The sequence below is a fragment of the Chanodichthys erythropterus genome, chromosome 12, assembly GCF_024489055.1.
Source record: "Chanodichthys erythropterus isolate Z2021 chromosome 12, ASM2448905v1, whole genome shotgun sequence".
NCBI classification, from domain to species: Eukaryota; Metazoa; Chordata; class Actinopteri; order Cypriniformes; family Xenocyprididae; genus Chanodichthys; species Chanodichthys erythropterus.
The window spans coordinates 44,583,025-44,609,802 of record NC_090232.1 but is presented as its reverse complement, the minus strand read 5'-3'; the positions used below and the strand labels follow the sequence as shown (position 1 = coordinate 44,609,802).

The 26,778-nt window shown below is 35.6% G+C and overlaps 1 protein-coding gene across 1 annotated transcript; it reads left to right on the top strand.

Annotated features, from left to right (window-relative positions):
• The first annotated feature begins 203 nt into the window (after window positions 1-203).
• On the top strand, window positions 204-21,954 carry LOC137032885 (Na(+)/H(+) exchange regulatory cofactor NHE-RF2). The gene is made up of 7 exons (XM_067404881.1): window positions 204-1,156; window positions 3,735-3,965; window positions 9,869-10,093; window positions 13,583-13,777; window positions 15,946-16,099; window positions 16,414-16,658; window positions 18,356-21,954. Exons 1-7 carry the CDS (start codon window positions 923-925, stop codon window positions 18,569-18,571), a joined length of 1,500 nt encoding a protein of 499 aa, XP_067260982.1. The 5' UTR covers window positions 204-922; the 3' UTR covers window positions 18,572-21,954.
• Window positions 21,955-26,778: the final 4,824 nt, after the last annotated feature.

Here is a 26,778-nt window from a genome sequence, read left to right as displayed (position 1 = left end):
TGCAGTTGCGCGCGTGGGCGAGCTGGCCTGTTTTAAATGCAGTGGGTGATAAATGAACCTTATAGCCTACAGTAGTTGATCATCACTGCTCCAGGTCAGTTATGTGTCTGTGCTATTGAATCAGTGTGGGTTAGATGAGCTGATCCCAGATCTGTCCCAAAAAAAAAAAAAAAAAAAAAAAAAAAAAAAATTGAAGAGGAAGAGTTCCGCATGGATATCTGTGACTTATCCAACATCTGATCTCTCCAATCCAGTCTCTCTCTCTCTCCCTCTCTCTCCCACACACACAGTTTTCTCTCATCCTCTTCCACCTGTTCCGTTCTCACGCTCGCGCACTGAAGCCTCAGAGACTCATTTTGACTATTGATTGATTAGAGTATTTCGGAAGAAGAATACGCATCGGTTTGTCCGTGGGAACGCTTGAGGGATGCGTTACTGACGGAAGCTGGGCTGGAGGAATGTCTCCTGACAAACTTATTGGACTTAGTGTGATTAAGAGTCATTTTGTGGACGACACGCTCGAGTAGAGATCTGTTTTTCCAACACAAATTGAAGTAAACATCTTTTTTTTTTTTACGCGGGATTTATTCAAACGAACGGAGGACACGGTTTTACGCACGGAACGCGTTTAGCGCTCAAGTTTGCGCTTGGATTAAAGTGTTATTTGTTTTGTTTAGTTTTTATTGCATTTTGTTACTTTTTTGTATATATTTTTAATATGAATATATAGTATTTTTTATTTTAAAAATTGAATTAGTAAGAAAATATATATTATTTCGCACCGTTTGGATGTTATTGTATTTAGTTTATTCTCTTAATATCAAATGACTCCTGCAGACTCAGCATGTGGAATCCTTTAAAACTTCACATCATATAGAGGAGCCTATATTCATGTTGTGACTGAACACGACTGCAGTTGGATATGGCGAATACTCTGGAGAGAGAGATTCTGGAGCGGGAGCTCCGTCCACGGCTGTGTTATTTGACTAAAGGAGATCGAGGATACGGATTTCATCTGCACGGCGAGCGCAACCGAGGAGCGCAATACATCCGCAAGATCGAGCCGGGCTCCCCCGCTGACCTGTCCGGTCTCAGATCCGGCGACCGGGTGGTGGAGGTGAACGGAGAGAACGTGGAGGGAGAGACGCATCATCAGGTAAGGAGAGAGGAGAACCTGTTGGACCACTTAACCTGGGATGTGTCTCAAAACCGAGCGAGATGCCTACATAGACAGCATTATCGAGTAATTTGAGCGTTCCAAACGTGCGTGATCACATTACCCACAATGCTGTCTCAATAGGGATCTGACTATGTTTTGAGACACGGCCGGTGTGTTATATTCCACACTGAGGTGACAGCGTTAATGTATATTTGTTTAAGATTGTGTCATTGTGTGTAGATGTTAAGAAAACACTTAAGTCTCGCCTCTGCGAAACTTACGAAACTTTCCACCCTAACAACAAACATTTATCGTGGTAACTACAGTTTACCATAGTTACTACTGGGAAAACCTTAAAAAATTAATAGGGGACCTCCTTAAAATAGTGCAATAAGTTTACAGCTTTTTTTTCTTTCTTTACTTTTTACTGTAGTGTCTTGTCACATTTATTTAAAAGTATGGTGATACAAAGTACAATAAATATATGAAGTGCTATACCATGCTGAATGAGTATTCATGCACCATAGCATTGATATGGTACAGAGCTCTTAAAGGGACATTAATGGTAAAAAAAATAAAAAAGAGATTGGAATAAACATTAAATTCCAATGCTTCTGATTTAAAATTTTAACTTTATGCTTTGCATTTGCTAGCAAAACGTTTGTGCTCCCCTGATAAAATTTGCGTTCCCCAGCAAAACTTGCCTTTCCCCAAGAAACTTTGCATTCATTAGTAAAACGTTTTGTTACCCAATAATTTTTGCGTTCGCTCGCAAAACATTTGCCTTCCCCTGAGAAACTTTTGCATTTGCTAGCAAAACTTTTGAGCTCTCCTGGTAAACTTTGCGTTCCCTAGCAAAGCTTTTGCGTTCCCCTGAGAAACTTTGCGTTTACTTGCTAACCGTTTGCGTTTCCCCGAGAAACATTGTGTTCTCTTGCAAAACTTCCAAAAAAAGTTCCAGAGAAACTTTGCGTTAATTAGCTAAATGTTTGCGTTCCCCTGAGAAATTATGCGTTCACTAGCGAAACTTTTGCGTTCCCTGAAGAAACTGCATTCTCTTGCGAAACTTTTGAGTTCCATAGAAACTTTGGGTTCATTAGCAAAACATTTGAGTTCCCCAAGAAACTTTGCATTCACTCGCAAAACTTTTGCGTTATCCAGAGAAATCATGCATTCTCTAGCAAAACTTTTGCGTTCCCTGTGAAACTTTGCTTTTGCTAGCAAAACCTTTGCACTCCCCTGGTAAACTTTGTGTTCCCCTGAGAAACTTTGCGTTTGCTTGCTAACCATTTACGTTTCCCCAAGAAACATTGTGTTCTCTTGCAAACCTTCCAAAAAAAGTTCCAGAGAAACTTTGCGTTCATTAGCAAAACATTTACATTCCCCCGAGAAATTCTGCGTTCACTAGCGAAACTTTTGCATTCCCATTCACAAACTTTGTGTTCCTTAGCAAAACTTTTGCACTCCCCTGGTAAACTTTGCGTTCCCTAGCAAAGCTTTTGCGTTCCGATGAGAAATTTTGCATTGACTTGCTAACCGTTTGTGTTCCCCCAAGAAACTTTGCGTTCTCTTGCAAAACATTTGCATTCCCCAAAGAAATTATGCTTTCACTAGTGAAACGTTTTCATTCCCCCGAGAAACTTTGCGTTTGCTAGCAAAACGTTTGTGTTCCCCTAAGAAACATTGCATTCTCTTGCAGAACTTTTGAGTTCCAGAGAAACTTTGGAAAACATTTGTGTTCCCCAAGAAACTTTGCGTTTGCTTGCAAAACTTTTGCGCTCTCCTGGTAAACTTTTCGTTCCCTAGCAAAGCTTTTGCGTTCCCCTTAGAAACTTTGCGTTTACTTGTTAACCGTTTGCATTCCCCTGAGAAATGCATTTGCTATTTGCTCACAAATAGTTTGCGTTTCCCCGAGAAATTATGAGTTCACTAGCGAAACTTTTGCGTTCCCTGAGAAACTTTTGCGTTTGCTAGCAAACCTTTTGCGTTCCCCAAAGAAATTATGCTTTCACTAGTGAAACGTTTGCATTCCCCCGAGAAACATTGCATTCTCTTGCAGAACTTTTGAGTTCCAGAGAAACTTTGGAAAACATTTCTGTTCCCCAAGAAACTTTGCGTTGGCTTGCAAAACTTTTGCGTTCCCCTGAGAAACTTTGCGTTTACTTGCTAACCATTTGCGTTCCCCTGAGAAACGCATTTGCTATTTGCTCACAAATAGTTTGTGTTCCCTGAGAAACTTTTGCGTTCGCTGGCAAAACTTTTGCGTTCCCCGAGAAATTCATTAGCAAATTGTTTGCGTTACCTAAAGAAACTTGCAAGCGAAAGCAAAGTTTCTCTGGGAACGCAATAGTTTTGCAAGAAAATGCAAATGTTTTGCGAGCAAGCACAAAAACCATGGAAATATAATTTTTCCTCCCACGTCCTCTTAGGGGCTCTGTAATATGGTACTCCAAGGTACGTCAAGAATAAAATACTAAGATTATATTGTCATAGTACCATGTCCAAAAAGCAAGTGGTAATGTCATGGTAGTTTGTGGTATATTTTAGTGATTGGTTCATCTTCTCTGCTTCTCAGGTTGTTCAGAGGATCCTGGAGGTAGAGCACCGCACCAGGCTGCTGGTGGTGGACCGGGTCACAGAAGAGTTCCTAAAGTTTCACGGTCTGCCATGTACAGAGGATAGGGCGATTGAGATGGGCTCTCTGTCTGCTCGCTCCTCAGCAGCGTCCTCTCCCTACGCCTCCCCACGACACCCCGCCACGCCTCCCTACAGCAGACAGAGCTCAGAGGGCATTTTCATCAATAAGGTGAGAAGCTATCTCAAGTGAACGCATGTATCAATGTAACTGAGTCGTCGGTTTCAGGATAGGTGGACTTGGAAATAGTGCACAACATGGCATGCCGTGGCCATACCTTCTCTTTCTCCATATATGAAACTTCCTCTTGTGGGACTTGACTCCTTGAGAGGAAGTCTAGGAGGAAATCCAGCCCAGAGAGGAGCAGTGTGCTATATTTAGATCATACTGTATGAAGAATAGGGTTGGGAATCGAGAATACAGAATGGTTCATTAAATTCCATGTGCCACATGTGGTTAAAGAAAGGACCTTAATAAGCTCCAAAAGAGCTTTTATTGTGCACATGCTCTTCAGGGGAACACCAAATTTTTGTCCAATCCAACCCTAAATGTAAAATAGGTGGAATTCATGTGTCACTTCATAGAAGCTAGTCAAATTAGGCATGTGAACATGTACAGGTTATGTTATCTTTTGAAACCAAAACTATGCAAAATAGGGTTGTTATTATTGTTAAAGCTGCAGTCCGTAACTTTTTTTGGTTAAGCTGCCGGTAGCGGATCATTTATAGCCTGTTCTCACAGAAGCTGAAATAATTAAATTTATCATTTTGATGGCGGATTGTAATCCAGAAAGATCCAAATGACAATCATCAGTGACAACTGGAGATTCACCCGTAGTCAAAAAGCAAAAGACTTTGGACTGTTGAGTGGCTTCAGAAATTGAAATCTACAGGTAACACTAATATACACATAGTCACGCAATGCTGATGTTGTTAACATTAACATTTGAGAACAAAGTATAAGAGTAATAATAATTTGCACGGTTTGGCATGATCCGAGCTAATCGATCGTTAGATTTAATCATCATTGGCAGCGTGATTTATTGTAGGCCTAATGCTTTTTTCCTCAGTTGGTCAGAACAGAAGTGGCAGACATGTTACTTACTTGTTCAGATGATATTTTCCAGTGAAAATTCTTATATTGGTCATAATTTCAAGATGTAGAGTCTGTGATTCTGAAGTTCAGTATCCACACCGGTGCGGTGACTGACAGCAAACATTAAATTCATCCGCTGTGCCGAGACACAACGCACGTACAGATAACTGTTCCGCATATGACTGCAATCGCAGGTTTCAAACAAGAGATGGCGACAAAGAGGAAAAATCACGGACTGCAGCTTTAACTAAAACAAACAAAAAAAAACTTTTAAAAACATTTTCATTACTCAAAATAAACATTACAACTGAAATAAAATAACTATATAAAAAAAATTATTTCAGCAAGATGCCAATGCAACATTTCTAATTTTTGTTAAGCTTAAGTACTAAAATAACTAAAACTATATAAACTTAAACTAAAAACTAAAACTTAAGAACCTTTAACATCCATGGTTCCTTTCAATTGCACTTAAGGTTCTTTATAGTGGAAAAGGTTCTTTAGATTATTAGAAAAAAATCACACTGAGAATTTTTTTTTTGTTGGAGAACCAAAAATGGTTCTTTAAAGGGGTCATGACAGGAGAAATCAAATTTGCCTTGATCTTTTGTCATATAAGAGGTCTTGTACCATTAAAATATCCTGTGAGTTTTACAGCTTCAAACGTTCTCCTCATTATAAGCAAGGCATTTATTTAATCAAGCTCCCTTGATATTGAGGGATCTGTGACGCCACACAGGTAATTACATTTGCATATGACTGCCTCCACAGTAAGACATCGATGAATAGTTATACATCATCACACCATAGGCCCCGCCCACTGTGTACAGTCGCTTATTGTCTGACTTTTACCTACACAGGATGTGGAGCTGTGTCAAACGCAACTAAAACCCATTATAATCACTGATGCTGTCTACACTGATACAGTATATAGATGTGCGTTCAGTTTCTGACATTTCCACGCGCTTGAGTCTGCCGACAACAGGACAAATGGAAGAGTGAGAGAATGTCTGCTTTGACGTGTCCTGTTTAAACAGCTCGTTTGCTCATTTCTGTACAAACTTCAGAAGGATTCCAGTGTCAGGAGCAAGTGGATGGTTTATTTTTTAATGTCTTCGTCAAAGGATTATATGTTTGTTCGGAGCATTTGACTACAGATTGTTTTGTAAACGAGGCACCGTTTAATGGAGTGTTTGCAAAGATACTTTTGTTGACAGATGATGCAGCAACTGTATTGGATCTGACAGCAGCTACAGCTGCTCACAAACCTTAAGTAAATGATTTCATAATGCTTTGTCAGTAAATTTTATATGGATAATGGTTTTAAAAACACTTACTCACGTGCAATAGCCAGTGGGTGTTGATACTGTTTCCTATCTATACTGTGCAAAAAAACTCAAAGAACATATTAAAATAAAAAAATCCATGTCATGACCCCTTTAATGGCATCGCTGCGAAACCCCCCTTTGGGAACCTTTATTTTAAGAGTGTATGTTAAAAAAAGCTTTCACAGTTTATGATTATAGTGCATTGCGATATTTGATTTTGAGGACAATCAGACCTACTAATTTGAGCTGCTTTGGAATCAACCAAGCCTAAGATTACGTGTGGTAAGAAATGAGGGCTAAATTTAATCCACCCATAGACACTCTCTCTCTTTCTCTCACACACACACACACACACACCTCGCTGGCGTCCTGCCCTCAATCAGGAGCTTCAATCTGGCTTTATCTAGAAGTGTTAGACTGCAACCGTCTAAACGTTTCTGCAGAAGCTTTTTACAGATGACCTGCGCCTTGATGTTTCCAGGTCAGGTGAGGTGGGTTGACACCTGTCCAGGTAGCAGGCGGCTATGGGATCAGCACACAGCAGGAGTCCTGTAAGCCATGAAATCCAGTGACAGTTGACTTGCAATCATGTTATTGTTTTATTTTTAGCTGCAGGCGGTCTGAATGCCATCTGCAATGAGATTCAAACCAACAACCATCTAACAGTGTTTGAGAGAAACTAAAAAGTAACTTAACAAACTAAAAAGTGTTGCTTTTCCAGTAACAAGCAATTTCTGTGTTCTTTCTCATTTCTTTTCTTACAAATTAGATTGTTTTCTAGTTTATTATATTTTTAGCATAGTCTGGACAAGACAATGGTAGTTGCCAAAATTCAGAGCCTGTCTGCAGATTTCCATCAGTCAGACTTGACAGAATTTTCAGAAAACTGTATTAGATGACAGACACAAGCTGTGTTCCATAGTGGCTGCATCCTTCGAAGTCTGCATTCGACAGCTGAATCCATCACAGTGGCGCTACAAAGGCTGTCCCAATTTGAAGGCTCCTCCGAATGCAGACTATGTGTTCTTCATTCCCTGGGTCGCAAAGGATAGAACGAGTGGATCCTTCACAGTCTAGCCCATCCCTTTGTCAATGATAAGAACAATCCTCCATAGGCTAGACAATCCCATTTAACAACGCTCAGTTTTATCTTTATAGACTTCGAATATGTGGCCTTTTAAGTCTGCGTCCTTCGAAGGATGCAGCCTTCGAAGAATTGGGACTCTTACTTTTTAGCTTCAGACTATGATTCCATCCAGTTGGAGATCAAACATGTTTGATATTTTGAGCTGATTTTAGAGCACATTGTTTTCATTTTTCATGCATCTCCTAGAAACAAGGCATGTTTCTGCATTCTTAGCTTGTGTTTGGAACAACTTTAAAGTCTGGTAGTGTACGATCCTCAGTCATTTAGTGTATGATGCCCCTTTTATAAGATGTAATCTAAATCTCTGGTGTCCCCAGAATGTGTCTGTGAAGTTTAAGCTCAAAATACCCCACAGATCATTTATTATAGCTTGTCAAATTTGCCCCAATTTGGGTGTGAGCAAAAACACACCAGTTTTGTGTGTGATTCTTTAAATGCAAATGAGCTGCTGCTCCAAAGGAGGGCGGAGCTTTATCAGCTCATACTTCAGTTGCTCAACAACAACAAAGCTGGACAATCTCACGCAGCCAAAATGAGGATCAGTAACGGTGTTCAGCCTTACATTGTTCAAACCGGAGTCGACACTGATGGAGAGACTCAGGAAGAAGTTACAACTTTTAGAATGAAACTGGACGATTCTGAATGGTTAGTGGATAAATGTATGTAGTTGCTGTGGAGTTGATTCAACTCATCGACTAGCATGTGCTATCATGTTAATCTTTTGTGCAAATCCAGCGTTGTATTGATCCTTGTTTGTGAAGCAGTCCGGCGTAAAATGACGCCATGGTGACAACACTCTACTATGGGGGCGGGGTTTATGTAAATTGTAGGGTTTGTGATGCCACCAACCCGGAATGAAGCTCGTTGTAGTCCCTACCAGCCATTTGTTGTAGTTCTTAAACAGCAAATTCTGTAAAAAAATTCTCCCTTTGCATTGAACTTTGAGCGTCATAACTTTGCAGATGTTGTTTATGTTCAAACAGCAATATTATCAAATTCCCTTTTAGACAAGTCATTTCACTCGGCGGCCATCTTTGAAACGCCTCTCGGGCATCCTGGGCATCACGCAGCTCCAAAGCTGTTTGCCATGCTTTCGATTAAATTACATATTTGAAATCACCAATGAAATCTGACAACAACTGTCTCATAATTTTTTTTCCAAACGCTCGAATCATGACAAAAAAAACCTGTATTTTTATGCTGGATCAAGCTAATGCGCAGAGCTAAATGCGCGTCTATTGTGGCTCATTTCGGAGGCGCGTGTCTGACTGTTTCTATAGAAACCGTTGCTTGTAACGGTCGCTGCAGTCATGCGATGCCTTTACCAGTCGGTGATTGGCTCTTATTTAGAAGGCGGGACTTATTCCGCCATATTGCGCGTTACACTTTCTCCCATTCAAAACAATACGAGTGACACGTCTTGTGTTATTCTATAGTCTTTGATATTACACACTTAACAAATGTTAAAAAAGTGAAATCAAGGACCTCTTTAAAAAGTCATAGTGTATTTCAGCATTCAGTTATTAGCGTAATTTATGTGTTCAAGTTTGATGCTGTGAGCTTCACTGAACTCTTTCTGAGTTTGTTTCTTGTAAATATTGATCTGATTTTGACTCTTAATTCTGATTTGATTAGCCATGTTTGATGCATATTAATGAGCCAAGTTGCTTGACAACCATGAACTGCCTGTCATTTGGCTAATAAACAGAATTACTTAGTGGAAGAATTGTTGAGTCTTATTAGTATTACTGAATTAATCAAGCTATTTATGTAACTTGCTATATATCGCCATTATTGTGATTATATAAACTCAATAACCCCCCCGAGGTCTCATGTTACAGTGTTTTTACCACAGTTAAAGGAATAGTTCACCCAAAAATGAACATTTTGTCATCATTTACTCACTTTCATGTTGTTCCAAACCTGTATGAGTCTCTTTCTTCTGTTGAACAGAAGAATTTTGAAGAATGTTGTTAACCAGACAGTTGACGCTAGACACTGACTGCCATGGGTCAACTATCTCTTTACTTGTGACCCATTGACTGCAATAGTACTTTTTTTCAATGTCTACCGTCAACTGTCTGGTTCAAAACATCTTCTTTTGTGTTCAACATAAGAAATAAACTCATACAGGTTTGGAACAACATGAGGGTGAGTAAATGATGACAACATTTTCATTTCTGGGTCAACTATATCTTTAAGGGAGCTTCAAAAACACCCATTACATGTGCCTTATTGCTTTAATATGATCTAATACTCTATATAGATCTTTATGATTATAGTTGTGAATGATAACCAAACACATGTTCAAAAGGCTAGTTTGACTGTGATTTAACTCATTTAAATTATGAGTAGGTTGTGTCTTGGCATCAGCAGCTTCCCTAAACACCGGCATTAGACCGCTAACAGCACAAACAATACTGGCATTCACACACCTGACCACTGAAACAGACGTGTGTACAGAACTGACCACAGACTTTACTGTCTTTTCGTGTTCCTCTCAGAGTCCCAGCAGCCCTGGAGGAGTGATGAACGGCTCTCCGCTCTACAGAGCTCATGCCCGTCTGGCGTCGCCCGTGCTCCGGTCTCCGACGTCCCCCTGTGAACCCAAGACTGAACCGGAGCCTGAACCCTTCACCGAACTCACCGTCAAATCCAGCGTCACACCTGAAATTGAACCCGTCTGTGACATCACCTCTGAGCTCAGCACAACACAGACCAGCACACAGGTACATTCTCACGAGTGTCTGTGTGAAAGCAGCAGTGTCTTTATTATGTGGATCTGCAAACCCGTAACATGTTAGTAAGTCATTTTAGTGTTAGTATTGGTAGGTATTTGTATGTAAAGTGCAGGTAGTTTGGATAGACACTGATACGTACGTTATAAATGTTATATAATGTATCATAGCGGAGGTCTGGTTTAAAGGTACATTACTACAGTATACGCTACTGTTCAAAAGTTTGATTTTGAAGCCTCTTCTGCTCACCAAAAATACAGTAATATTGTGAAATATTATTACAATTTAAAATAACTGTTTTTATGGGAATATAAAGTAATTTATTCCTGTGATCAAAGCTGAATTTTCAGCATCATTACTCCAGTCTTCAGTGTCACATGACCCTTCAGAAATCATTCTAATATGATGATTTGATGCTCAAGAAATATTATTATCAAGATTGAAAACAGTTCATATTTGTGTGGAAACTTTGATGCTTTTATTCAGGATTCTTTGCTGAAAGTTCAAAAGAACAACATTTATTTGATCAGTTTAATACATACTTGCTAAATAAAATATTATTTTCTTTATATTTTTTTTTTCTTAAATTAATTTATATTATTACTATTATTATTATTTTAATCTTATTGACTTCAAACTTTTGAACAGTAGTGTATATGTTAGGTACACTATATATATATATAATATACACTAAAAACAACCCAAGTTGGGTTGAAAATGGACAAACCCAGCAATTGGGTTGTTTTAACCCAGCAGTAGGGTTAAATGTTTGCCCAACCTGCTGGGTAGTTTTATTGAACTCAACTATTGTTTAAAAATAACTGTATTGCTTAATTAAAATTAACCCAAAGTATGTTGGAAATGAACATTTATTAATGTTCAATGAATAATTATTAAACAATAAACATTTAGTAAATTGCTTATATATGTATATTATTAAACTATTAAATTTTATATTGATAAAATATTAAAGCTTATTAATAAACATTCACCTTTAGTCTATTATTGTTGCCTCTAATTGCATCTGGTTTTTAATTTCCCAACTATTTTGGGGTCATTTTAAGCTAGCCATATAGCAATTTTTAAACAATAGTTGGTTTAAATAAAACTACCCAGCAGGTTGGGCAAACATTTAACCCAACCACTGGGTTAAAACAACCCAATCGCTGGGTTTCTCCATTTTCAATCCAATTTGGGTTGTTTTTAACCCAGCATTTTTTAGAGTGTGTATATATATATATATATATATATATATATATATATATATATATATATATGGAACTCTTAAAGGTACAGTAGCAAAATCAGACTGTTTATCAAAATAAATTATGACTGTTTTTTCATGCAAGAAACCTTGACTTAAATTTTACACTGTAAAATATGTGCTTTATAAACTGAAGTCAAGGTAGAAATGGCTCATTAATGCAACACATTTTCACTTTTTGCAGTGCAGGTGGACCTCGGGAAAAACTAAAATGCTATAAAACCAGATCTGACCCCTTTAAGTGAAACCGTATTTCCATTTCTCTCTCTCTCTCTCTTCTTTCATTCGTTGTCCTCACCCTCTCTCTCTCTCTCTCTCTGTGACCTTAATTCTCATTTACCTGCTTTGTGTTCACACTCTCTGGTCCAGGGTGTCTGATTTCTGGGTATTTTCCCAGAATTCAGTGAGAGTGTTGTTTTGTGTGTGTGAGATCAGATTAAGCGGTGTCTCACCCCCAGGAGGTAAAGCACATGTGTGTGTGTGTAAGGCGAGGTTCTTCAGTCACTCTACCCCATGGGACACAAACAGACACCACCCTTGTATTGTCTTAGAACAGGAAGTGACATGGTGTCTCACAGAATGTCCCTTATTCCTGCTGGGCGTCTTTCACTTCTTGGAGGAAATGAGCCAATGGTCACGCACACAGGCTCGCACGTCCTCGCGAAGGTCCAGGGTCCTGCATATGTCATATAATATACAGCATTTGATATCAGACAGCGCGATCTGTCTGTCTCTTCGGCCAGAAACTTTATGTGAGACGTGAATGGCTGAAGAAGGTACTGCAAGTACTCAAGGGAATGACAGTTTCATCCAATCTCTGTGTCATTAAACCAGATGTGTTATTATCAGTGTTGGGAGGAACACATTACAAGTAACGCGAGTTACGTAATCAGATTACTTTTTCAAGTAACTAGTAAAGTAACGCATTACTTTTAAATTTACAACAAAAGTTACTTTTTCAAATAAGTAACGCAAATATCTTAACGCAAATTTTTGGGTGAACTATCCCTTTAAGGACTCAAATACAGGACTGACGACCATATTTTGCAACCATAATTTCTACAATTGCTTAAAGGGTTAGTTCACCCAAAAATGAAAATAATGTCACTTATTACTCACCCTCATGCCGTTCCACACCCGTAAGACCTTCGTTAATCTTCGGGACACAAATTAAGATATTTTTGTTGAAATCCGATGGCTCAGATAGGCCTGCATAGCCAGCAATGACATTTCCTCTCTCAAGATCCATAAAGGTACTAAAAACATATTTAAATCAGTTCATGTGAGTACAGTGGTTCTATCTTAATATTATAAAGCGACGAGAATATTTTTGGTGCGCCAAAAAAAACAAAATAATGACTTATTTAGTGATGACTGATTTCAAAACACTGCTTCAGGAAGCATCAGAGCATAATGAATCAGTGTATCGAATCATGATTCGGATCGCGTGTCAAACTGCCAAACTGCTGAAATCACGTGACTTTGGCGCTCTGAACAGCAGATTCGACACGCTGGTTCATTATGCTCCGATGCTTCCTGAAGCAGTGTTTTGAAATGGTTATTTTGTTTTTTTGGTGCACCAAAATATTCTCGTCGCTTTATAATATTAATATTGAACCACTGTACTCACATGAACTGTTTTAAATATGTTTTTAGTACATTTATGGATCTTGAGGAAGTGTCATTGCTCCCTATGGAGGCTTCACGGAGCCATCGGATTTCAACTAAAATATAAAATTTGTGTTCTGAAGATGAACGAAGGTCTTACGGGTGTGGAACGGCATGAGGGTGAGTAATTAATGACATTATTTTCATTTTTGGGTGAACTAACCCTTTAAACTAGTTTATTATCATTCATTTGTCAGTAAACACTAGTGCTTCTGGGCCCTTGAATCTGCATAAGTCCATAATGCCTCTTATTCTGGCCAAGAATCACCCATTTAGACAGGAAGTTATCATCTGTAAAAATATTAATGCCACAGCAGTCTCTGTAACACCAGAGAATTTTTTCATACATAATTAAAAGTAAATAAAAATACAGAATACACAGTTAATGTTGATGTTGCACATCCGGACAAAACTTGTAGCAAATACTTTCAATGTATTCCTCTGATTTATTTATTAATCAGATTTCATTAATCACTAATTATTGGGCTAAAACATTCAATTTTCCTAACGGAGCATTAAACTTCTGTTCTGTTGTTGTTCTCTCTCAGGAGGAGGCGTCATCAGAGGTGGACGTGGTAATGAAGGACCTGCGTCCGCGCCTGTGTCACATGACCTTAGGCGAGCAGGGCTTCGGCTTCAACCTGCACTGCAAAAAGTCCCGTGCGGGTCAGTTCATCCGCTCGGTGGACCCCGACTCTCCAGCGGAGCACGCGGGACTGAGGCCGAAAGACCGGCTCATCGAGGTGATCGGACGGGATTACATGAGCCCAGATTAGCCCAGATTAGCAGCACTGGATTAGATTAGATTAAACCATTTCTGGAGAGAGACGGATTACACAGTTGAAGAGAAACGCCTGGATGTTTGTCTGTTTGGTTTGTTCACTTTGTGAAGGGAGGATCCCGTTTTAGAGCAGGGAGTTAGTTTGCTTTCATAACACTATGTGTGTGACGCGTGATCGTCAGAGAGAGCAAATCCGTCCTAATGGATTTAATTTGCATCCGTTTTCTGTAATTATCACAGACAGATCAGTAATTATGATTGACGAACAGTGTGATCCAGTCAGCTGTGTTTCTCTCTGAATGCATTTAAGTATAATTAGCAAATCACTTATTTACAGTTAGTAATTCACTAAAGATTCCTCAAAAGTCTAATGACATGGCTGTGACGCCCTGCATGTCTGTCTGCTTTATTAGAAAGTCACTGACAATCCACTTATTATGTCATGTAAAAAAGCGTCAGGAAACACTGCTGACTTTCACATACATTGCAGAAGTTTCTGTGTGTTTGAGCAGCCACAGGAACCTACACACCCCAAACTCTATTATCAGACAGAGACAGCTGGAGAAACACAGAAACAATGTCAGATGAAAGTTTGTGAGTTATGTAAGGCTTCTTCTGAGAGAGGAAGAGGAAGTTCCACAGAAAGTGGAAGTGACATGGCTTCACTCTCCACCTGCTGGACAAATGCTGACCAACAATTGTGTGTCGCCCCTGAAAGTACTGAGACAAATTATATATTATACATAATTTAATATAATATTAAATAAATTTTATCTAATATTAAAAATTATATTACATTTAGTATATTATAATATAAATAAAATGTAAGTATAAGTAATATATATATATATATATATATATATATATATATATATATATATATATATATATATATATATATATATATATATATATATATATATTACTAAATAAAATTATTTAATAATATTATAAATAAATGATATGTATAATAAGTGTAATGTTGAGTGTAGGTCTCTTGTTTTAAAATGATTATGCATAATTTCATGTAATATATTAAATTATGTAATATAAAAATAATATATTTAGTTAAGATAGATAAATTGTATTATATTTTATTATTTTTATGTTATATATTTTATTTTATTATATTATGTAATATAAAATAATTTTTAAATAATAAATTATAATTATATAGTTAGATTATTATTTTGATTGTATCTATATATATATATAATCTATTTAAAACTATATCATTTATTATATATTAAATATAAAATTATATTACATATGTTATTTATTCTATAATTTAATAAATATATATTTTATTATATAAGATCTAAAAATCAAAGTATAAAAAAATTATAATATAGTATAAAATTATATTTTATAATAATATTTTTAATTTATATAGAAATATATTATAATATTAATATACATAACTTGTTTATTATATTATTGATTATATTTATTTATAATATATTTTTATAATGTACTAAATGTAACATTATTTTATATTACATATAAAATTATATTACTTATTTATTTATTATATCATTTAATATAATATTTTATTATATAAGATCTAAAAATCAGAGTATAAAAATGATATAACAAAATATGTTTATTTTATATAGTAATATTATTTTATTATACTTAACTGTATTATTAATTATATTTATCATATATTTTAGCATATTTTATTATAATATAAATATAACTATTTTATATAATATTAAATGAAACATTTATAATATAGAATTTGACTCAATATTTTAAAACAAGACACTCAACAGTCAACATTACACTTATTATACTGAACTATATTATTTATTTATAATATTATTTTAATTTTATTTATTATAATATATATATATATATATAGTTTATGATTTTATATATTACATTATATATTTTATTATATTAAATTATAATATAAATAAATAATATAGTTAAGTACAAGTGTACATGTGTATATGAAACTGTTCTATCTGGATCTCTCTTCCGTCTTGTTTTGATCATGTGAAGCTCGAGCTGGATGCATTGGGATTTGATCAAGGCCTTAATTGCATTCCTGCATACTATATAGTACAGAAAGTACCCAAGTTAGTATGCAGCCGAAGTAATCTCTTTTGTCTGTCATATGTCCAGGTGAACGACACAAGTATTGAGGGTCTGCGTCACGCTGAGGTGGTGGAGTTGATCCGGGCCGGCGGCAGGGAGACCCGTCTGCTGGTGGTCGATCCGGAGACAGACGAGCTCTTCAATCGGCTGGGAATCGTGCCCACATCTACTCATCTGAAAGGTGCAGAATGTGCTTTTGCGTGCGTTGTACATCAACACGCTCCAATATCTGTGTGGGAAGTTCTGGGGAAGTCCACGGAAGCAGAATAAGCTGGAAAGATGCTTTGTATTTATTTTAACCTCACCTGACTGGTACTGTTCATTACATTAAGGAAAGTTTATGCAAATCACGGCGATGCTGTATGCAAACATTACTAATGTTCAGGGCAAACACTGACGCTACGAAGTAACTAGTTGTCAGATGTGTGGCGTGTCAAACGTATACAATAAATTATGACTCTGTAACTCATTTTCCAAACGGTTTCTTTGAAACAGAGGACTGTGTGGACGGACCGATCATAGAGGGTCCCGAGACGACGTGTCCGACTGCAGACAGCCCTGTCTCTGCTTCACCCGTCCCAGAAGCCCCCAGGATCTCTCCACCAATCATCAACATCACACTGAAAGATCCACCAATCACAAACGGCTCTCCGAGACACCAGAGTCAGAGGAGCTCGTCTTCTCGATCCACTTTATCAGAGACGAGCGCTGAACTCAGCAGCTTTGACACCAGCAACAGGGTGAGTGTGAGGAAAACCACTGTGACGTGTGTTCATCCACACAAACTATCATTATTGGTATTATTGTTGTTAATATTGATAATAGTTTGTTGATATATAATTAATTATTTTAATAATTATTTTTATATCATATTTATTAATATTTATACAATAAATAATATTTATTTATTGTTGTCATTGTTGGTAACAATAATAATTTAATAATTTGATATAATATGATGATTGTTATTATTAATGTTAGTATTTTGATTAATAATAATAATCATATTAAAAAATTATTAATATTGTCTATTATTAATGTAATAGTAAAAAAGTATTGTTGGTAACTAATAATAATCTAACAATTATTGTTATTGATATAATAATAATTTATTTATGTATTATTAATTAATTTATAAATAATAACAATGATAATCATCATAATATTATATTTGTGGTTGTTGATGTTAATAATAATATTAATAATAATTGTTGGTAGTAATAATAATAATAATAATTTAATAATATTATATTATTGTTGTTATTATTAATTTGTCATTGGTAAAATAAACAATAATTTAATATAATTAAAATAAACAATAACAACAATAATCATCACAATATTCATCATCATATTAAGAATAATGTATAATATTGTATATTATTAATTTAATATTTAAAAAATACTATTGTTGTTGGTAATAATAATAATAATAATAATAAAAATTTAACAATTATAGTTATAGTTATATTTTTGGTTGCTGATATTATTAATAATAAAATTAATAAGAATAATTTTATAATAATATATTATTGTTGTTATTATTAATTTGCCATTGGTAAAAAAAAAACATAATTTAATCATTTGATATTATCAAAAAATAAACAATAACAATGATAATCATCATAATATTTATCATCATATTAATAATAATGTATTAATATTGTATATTATTAATTTAATAGTAAAAAATTTAATTGTATTGTTGTTGGTAACAATAATAATAATTTAACAATTATAGTTATGTTTTTGGTTGTTGATATTATTATTAATAATAATATTAATAAGAATTGTTGGTAATAATAATAATAATAATAATGATTTTATAATTATATATTATTATTGTTGTTGTTATTCATTTCAATAATAAGATTTATATTCATAATTATTAATAGGGCATATTAATAATTTACTAGTAAAAACGTGTGATGTCGTTGTTGGTAACAATAATAATGATTAAACAGTATGAAATATTATTAATTAATTTATATATTATTAGTATAGTTGTCATTGTTGATATATAATAATAATAATTTATTAATGTGACATTATTTATTATTCATAATAATTATTATTATTATTATTATTATTAATTATTATTATTATTATTAAGGTTACTTTTAATGTCTCCCATGGCAGAAGTTTTTCTTGAATAAAATAAATGTATGTTATAATAATAATAAAGTAATATGGCATAGTAATAATAATTAATTATTATTATTATTGTTCTTATGTGTTTTACTGTAACTCACAGTACCAAATGGCGAAAAAATTAAATACAAAAAATCTATACCTTGAATTCAGTGTTGGTGACTTTGATCACGTCAAAATGCGATGTGCAAAAATATGTACACAAGGAAATATTTACTGTAATGTTGCTCATTTTAGCTGCAATATTTGATAGTAAAATTGCAAAATATATTTTATCTGTTCATAGCTGACAGATTCTGACCATCAGTCCAGCGATGATGCCCGCAAACCGAACCGACATGCGAAATGTGAGGAGCGGCGGCTAGATCCCTTCTGGGAGAGCGGTCTGGATCTGAGTCTGACCGCAGCGGAGGCCAAGCAGAAAGCCCGGGCCAAACGGGCCAATAAGAGAGCGCCCCCAATGGACTGGAGCAAGAAACAGCAAATCTTCAGCAACTTCTGAGGAGCGCAAACACTTCTGAAAGTTCAAACGCCACCAACACACAGACCAGACCAAAGACATGCATCTTAGACCAGATTAGATCAACCTCCTGAAATGACTGAGATTGTTCATCTTTATGAAAGGATGAGAGAAAAGGTTTGCGTTTGGATGTGCAGATCTGAATGTATGTTTTGAACGGAAATCAGCAGATTCATTCCTGATGATCTCATGCTCTGTGTTTAACTGCGCTAAACTTGGCATTTTTATGCTAGTAAGTGTTTAACATTTAGCCAGTTTGTTATTTCAGATAATAATGCAACTCAGACTGCAATTCTGCCCGACAGCAGGAGGAAATGAGGAAGGAATGGAAGGAGAGTGAGAAAACGTAGTCAGAAACTGTAAGAAGAAATGTGAATGTGCAGCAATGTGAAAAGAAAGTGTCATTGCGATAGTGAAAGTCAACACAAGATGGACTCTGCGGACTGAACATCGAGCTAGGAAGTCAAAGGTTGCAGGTTCAAACCAAAGTCATTTCACTCGGCGGCCATTTTTGAAACGCCTCTCAGGCATTCAAGTGCAGCTCCTATCTCTTTGAATGAGGAAACATCAAATTCTCCACAGCTGTTTGCCAAGCTTTCAGTTAAATTTCATTTAATTTCATTCAACAATGAAATCTGACATCAACTGTCTCATACATTTGCTTCTAAATGCTCGAATCTTGACAAAAAACGGTATTTTCCAGGCTGGATCAACCTAATGCACATGCGCAGACCTATATGCGCGACCCTTGTGTCTCATTTCAGAGGCGCGCGCCTGACTGTTTCTATAGGAACCGGAGCTTCTAACGGCCACTGCAGAGACGCGATGACTTTACCAATCGGCGATTGGCTCTTATCAAAGAGCTTAGAACCCAAGAGGCGACACTTTGATACTTTTTTTGCTAACAGCCACTAAGTGGCGCTCTGGTAGCGCGGTCGCCATTATGGGGTGAAAATACTAACTGGACCATAGAATCCTTCACATCTTACACATCCAAAATCAGTGAATTTCACTGCCAAATCAGAAGCGCAATAGAACAGTTTTTAAAATTAAGTCACCAGTAAATTTTATGGCACCTACAGTAAATGTTGCATTGTCTTATATATGTTTTATTTTACCAGTTGTGGAATCCAACCATTCAACCATCTGAGGTAACATAGTTAGCCTACTTTATTGGGTATTTCCATTTTATACAACTTTACACATTTATTAATAGTAAATTAATAATTAATACATTTAAGATCATCATGTTTGCAGCGAACAATATATTTCAGACCTAGTGGAGTAATAGTAATGATATCTAGGTCTGAATTGAAATATATATATTGTACATTTTAATGGGTCACGCTACAAACATAATGATCTTATAATACATGATGCATTGCTGTGTCTGTTATCGCATAATTCACACTTTTGCTTTAACAACATTAGACAACACTGCAAAATCAAGCTGTTATATTCATATATTTATTGTCCAACATTTCCAATTTTTCTGATGCATGTCCTTAATTTAATCTCATATGTTGTATTAATTCAGTGTTTATAAGCCTTTAAAAGAATTTTAACCCAAACTGACCGGGTTTCTAGAGAGCAAAAAGGTTTTGTGAAAAAAAGTGGAAGATTTAAACATAAAGTGTGTAAAATAAACAGTTAAAAGGATTTGATGATTACTAGTGATAGTATTTTATTCTGTGTTGTCATCATTCAGGTTGGATTTCAGCTTTAATGTACTTTTTTTTTTTTTTAACAAAGCTGCTGATATTGCCATAAAAACTAGTGGACTGCCGACTCACTTTCACCCCAAAATGGCGGAAACGCAGGTCTGCTGCTGGGCGGCAGTGTTGCAATGGAATGTTCTTTTGAGTGTCGCTTCTTGTTATTCTTTGCTCTTATTTAGAAGGCGGGGCTTAATCCGCCATATTGCGCGTTGCACTTTCTCCCGTTCAAAACAATACGAGTGACTTTGGTTCAAACCCCTGAAGAAAGTTATGATCTAGGACCATCAGAAAATAAGTAAGTTGTGTTGGAAGGATGATAAGAAGAAAAAAGACGAGAAGGTTCAGTCAGAGATCTTCACACTACAACACTATTAGCAGATGTGGCAACAATTAAAATCTTTTCTTCCAGGAAACAGGTCAAAAATATCAATGACATCATCCAATTTTCATCCAATTAGATGCTCTCTAGAATAAACATAGTGGCTAATGGCTGTTTTTATTTTTTTAAGGAATGAGCTCCTCCTACCCAAAAAGAATATTTATTCTTGCTTGTTTAACATTTCTGTGTGATACTGATGGTTTATTATATCACTCAGAGTATTTACAGACATTATAGTTCACCAGGCTGCCATTATCATCTCATTAATATTAACATTAACCAACTGTTTTTGACCTCAATCTTTACATGACATGCAGTGGTCATCTTGACTCAAAATCAAAAGTGAAACACTGGCTTTAACAGTGCATTAAAGGATAAGTTCACTTTCAAATTAAATTTTCCTGATAATTTACTCACCCTCGTGTCATCCAAGATGTTCATGTCTCTCTTTCTTCAGTCGAAAAGAAAGGTAGTTTTTGAAAGGTTTGAAAGGTAGAAAGGTTTTTGATGAAAACATTCCAGGATTTTTCTCCATATAGTGGACTTCAAAGGCCTCCAAACGGTTGAAGGTCAAAATTGTTATACACTTGCACTAGCATATTGTATATGACAATTTATTCAAACTTTGACCTGTGGAGGGCAGTAATACACTTAGCAGCATCTACACTGCCGGAATTCTAATAGAGAAGCAGAAGAGAGCTAGTTCAAGATGATTAGAAATTGAATGATGGTTTCTCTAGATAAAGACCCTTATTCCTCATCTGGGATCGTGTAGAACGCTTTGAAGCTGCAATGAAACTGTAATTTTGACCTTCAACCGTTTGGGCTCCATTGAAGTCCACTATATGGAGAAAAATACTGGAATGTTTTCATTAAAAACCTTAATTTCTTATTGACTGAAGAAAGAAAGACATGAACATCTTGGATGACATGAGGGTGAGCAAATTATCAGGAAATTTTCATTTGAAAGAGAACTAATCCTTTAACACGAGTACAGGAATCTAGCTATATGTATTTATTATAACACGTAATTATATATTCTTAAAACATAAAGCAATACAATGTCATTGATTACCTTATATTTTCATCTGAGGCATGTATTATGATTTTAAGTCAATTTTGTTTCTTGTTGATGTATATAAATTGTTCGTATCACCCTCAACTTATGTATGTCCATTTTCTCAGTTACTGTTCTCACCGTCACACTCTTATAAACACAAATAAACGGAGTATTTTAGACAGAAGTCTCTGATTCTGAGATGGTGCAACTTAACGGTCTCTCTGCCGGTCGCAGTTCTTCTGTCGGCCGCTAGAGACACACAGGCTGCTTTCACTCATGACGGGTGAGAAATGAAACCATCTGATGATCCCTCAGTTTCTACAACTCTTCGAAGCATAAAGGATGTATTTTCTTAGTGGGTTCGTTGTGTTTTAGATAAACAAAAACGGTTTCCTCTACTAATCTTAGTATCTCGTTTGCGGTACCCCCTTTTCCAGTCGTCTTATCTCACCTCTTGATCTCTTCATCTTTCTGTTTTCTTCATCTCTCTACCACTTACATTTTTAAAGGACATTTACTGGACTCCCTCTCACTGAAGACGAACTGTGTCCGAGCGGGAAAACTCTCCTCACTCCTGTTGTAAGCCAGCAATGTACGGGTCTAACCTAATCGGTTTTTAATTAATAATAATTTATTTAAGTTTCTAACAATACAATGCAAAGACGGACGCATAAATGCATAGAGATTGACTTTGTAGCAGTTAAACTGTGAAGTTAGATCAATATTGTGAATTTGAATGATTAATACTAATAATTATGGAAGTAATACGTTGGAATAGTATATTACAGGTTGGAACATATTTGAGTGATTGCCCTGATTCCGGTTTGTTGAATCGGTTCTTTGAATCAAACAGATTCGTTTAAAATAAATAGGACTCCCCTGAACTAAATCGCCTCATTTATTCCTCAAAGTTTTTTGTGCTATCCATTACATAAGTTCTACAAAGTAATAATTAAAATATTTCTTTATTTCGCTATTAACCCTCTGGTGCTGCTCAAAAATGTCAGAAATTGAAATGAAATGAATACTTTTTATTTAATATTTTGTAATTTTAGGGGATTTATGGAACTAAATTATATTTATGGAATAGTTATGATCCATTTATTACCTGTTAATCACTTTTTGATAGACCTGACAAAGAAATATCTAAATTAATTAAACTGTCGTAAATCTTGAATGCTTCGCAGCACAGACTTGGTCTCTCTTTTAAAGACACTTGGCAGATTATTGCAGAGAAAAAATGTATAAAAATACTTTAAAAAATTAAAATTATATATGATATGCATTTCCAAAACATGTTTTACTCTGAAACTGAGAGAATCAAAGCAATAAACTGAAACAAGTTGTGTTCCAAATTTGAGGTTGATATCTCAAAAAATGAGTTTTCAAGATTTTGTTGGGCGCAGTACCAAATGCTTCCACTAGATGAAATTCTATTTCCATTCGTTTCCAATGCGGTAATTTTACCAAGTTTCGTACCATTCCGAAGAAGTGAAAAATTCTTAAAGCTGTAGTCCGCGATTTTTGGCCCTCTAGTGGTTAATAAACAGAACTGCACAAGTTTTGCAGAAGAACATTGTAGCCGGAGCTACTTTTCTCCGTGTATGTCTATGGCGAGTCACGCAGTTACTGTGATACGGGTCCTACCAGTCCGGTCCGAAATAGTCAGAATATAAACACTTATTATAAGTGTACCAAAATGATTCAGCGTAAGACAAAAACACGGTTTGGAAAATGGATTCATGTTGTACATTCTCATTATGTAATTTTTGCAAATTTTGAACACAGAATTTATTATTTCTTAAAGCTGCTGTCCGCTACTTTTTTTGTCAAAAATGACCAAACAGCACTACAGGGTTAAACATTTATTTATATTTTTGTTCATTTTCAGAGCACAGGGACCAGAGAAAGTGATCATAATGGTGATCTTGGTACAAGTCTATTAAATAAAAAGATGCAGTGGTCATCTTGACTCATTTGATGCCCTAGATGCTCAGAAATAAATGATCAATTAAAGATATAAAGTAAATGTTAATTTTTGGGTTAACTATTTCTTTTAAATAGTTTAAACAAGTGTTTTGTGTAAAAATATTTATAGTACACACATACACAACACACACACACACACACACACACACCACTGTTTATCATGGCTCTGGTGTTTCTCTTGTATGCGATCAGTTTCTTCCTCTTTTTGGTTATGGTTCCAACTCTCCAAGGTTTCACTTTAATAACGCCTGCAGTCACACGACACACACACTTTAACATCTCACCTACTCTCACTGCACACACACACAAGTTCAGCTCAGGTCTGCTCACAAAACACTTTACAGGAGGTAAAAGACCAGACCCTCTGAAAAGGCCACCAGGAGTATGTGGCATGTGCTTTCTCGCTTGAGTTTCTTCTACATTTTATCCTCAATGTGATGTAAATGTAAGTTTAAACCTAGTGATTGCATCCATACACAGGATTTACACACAAAAACGTACATACTGAGTTGAATATCTTCTGTTAGTCATCTCACCATCTAAATGTACAGCTAAAGCATGACGATTGCAAAGTAAAAATGATCTGATGCGTTAAACCCAAACTTCCTGTCGTTGCTCATCTGTTTCCTGCATGTGGGTTAGATGTGATGCAGTGCAGTGAGATGGTTGCAGCTGTTACACACACACACACACACACACAGATAAAGCTGGGTCATCATCTCAGAAACTGCTAAAACACGTAGTGTTTGTGATTAACACATCTGATGGCTCATAAACAGACTTGGGATGCAGAAATCGGTTGAAGTTTATTTTGAAAGGCAAGTTTCTTCTATAAATTATATCTATCATTACATTGTAAAAACAGATTGTTTGCCTGATTGAATGGTTGAAATCCTCTGAAGATAATGTCGTATTTCTTGCAGAAAGATGGAGTCAGACAAATATTGAACAACTTCTACAGAAGCCTCCTGCTCTACCCTGAAAACTGTTCAATCAAATAATATTCCTCATGACAACAAATGATCATTTGATTCTAATTTGCATTGACAACCTGAAGAGACTGAAGCTTCAAGGCAGATCTTCTCAATCACTGGAGTTTGTTGAAATCATTATGACTTGTATTTTTTATAAATCCTGAACTGAAATCCAACATGTTTTTGGCACAGACCTTCAGTGTTCCTGTTCTGATGTGGGTCGCTTTAGCTTATGGTTGTCTTGAAACCCAGTGATTTCCATTAAAGTTCCTCACTGTTAAGCCTCCTGAAGCTTTCAAGCTACGGCCACTAGCTATCCAACTAAACCAGATATTATGAACACCACACATCTAACCATCAAAAAAGCATTTCATTAACTGAGTGTCTATTTACACTAAGTGCAAATAGCATCCCTAGTTGGTAAATGCTATTTACACTAGCTCCGCCCACCAATGTCTGGTTAGGCCACTCAAGTTTTAAGAAAAGACACGCAGAAATCAACGTCAGCTGAGGCTCGCAGACCTGGCTTTTAACGCAATCGACGCGGGTTTCAATCCGCCTTTTGGCAAGTTCGCATTTATTTTCAATGAAATTAAAAAAAAATAAAAAATTTAAAAGTGGAAATAAACTGAATGAGTGTTTAATAATATTTAAAGTGTTTATTGGTTAGGGTTAGGGGAATGTGTAGGGAGGGTTATTATTCTCCCAATAAGGCAGCATCTATTTAATAATGTTAATAAATATAATGCTTACACTATGATATTATTGCATCCTATTAATATACAAAAATACTGAGGCGCAAATAGTATCAGCCAATATAATGTATAGATAACATCTTTACTTTTATTGCAAAGAACTGATACTTTTACATGGTGTGAATAGAATCTATCGCTATTTTTACCTAGTGTAAATAGCATATCGCTAAGAAAATGCTATTTTCACTTGATGTAAATAGCATCTATTGCTAAGAAAATATGCCATTTCCTTTTAGTGCAAATAGCCAGTGCCTTTAATCAAGGAGTATGACATTCTCTTTCCAGAGCATTTTTGAAAAACTGACACACCCATGAGTACAAGATGACATCAACGGTTGAGTTTTTTTTTTACTGGAAAAAAACTTTTTTAGGTGTATATATATGGATATAGATGAGCTCAAAACGTACAAATATGGAAAAAAGCCACAACACGCCAATTTTGACTGCAGTTTTTAAGTTCGTCTTTCTAGTAATAAAAAAAAAACATCAAAACAAATCAAAAACACAAGACAGAAAACACTTCTTCAGCTTGGTAAAAAATCATTTTATTTTTCCTGGCAAGGTAAAGAGAGAAAGGTGTGATTGTTTTTGTCTTTCAGAGTCTCAGTGCAGATTTCCACACGCAGCAATCGTTCTCCGCCTCGCCATCCTTCCAACTGTCACTTCCTGTCTTCGCTTTCAGCTTGCTCTTATTTCAAATCTTCCAACCAACAAATATCGTCACAAGAAAAAACAAGACGCATGATGAATCCAACAGTTTTATCAGTAAATTTACCAGCAAAGTCCTTACAAAAAAATAATAAAAATAGCAAAACAAAAGTGCATGACAAGCGATAATCCAATTTAAATTATGCATTTTGCTCCAATAGAATGTTGTGAATTCAGTTCTATTTATCAAATAACCAAAATCAGCAATAGCAGCAAAACTAAAAAAAACTTAACCTTATTGTTGTAAAACTATATTTGATATAGTTGTAGTTTGTTGGATAAGCTGATTAAATCACTAAATACCAAATATCAATATGGCATCAAAATTTATCGGTACAAATACATTCATACACACACTCACAAGCGCGCACACATCGTTGGTCACAGTTTACAGGTCAATAGGGGTCCAGGAGTCAAGTGTAAGGTACCTTAAAACAATTAACAACCTATTAACGCAGAATACACGTACGAAATGCGAAGTACAAAAAAAAAAAAAAAACATGGCAATGACACTAACAAAACACACTTAAAAGCTCCCAACACAGCTACCGTTACACAAATCACACACACACACACACAACCAAACACATACATAACGCAAGTCAT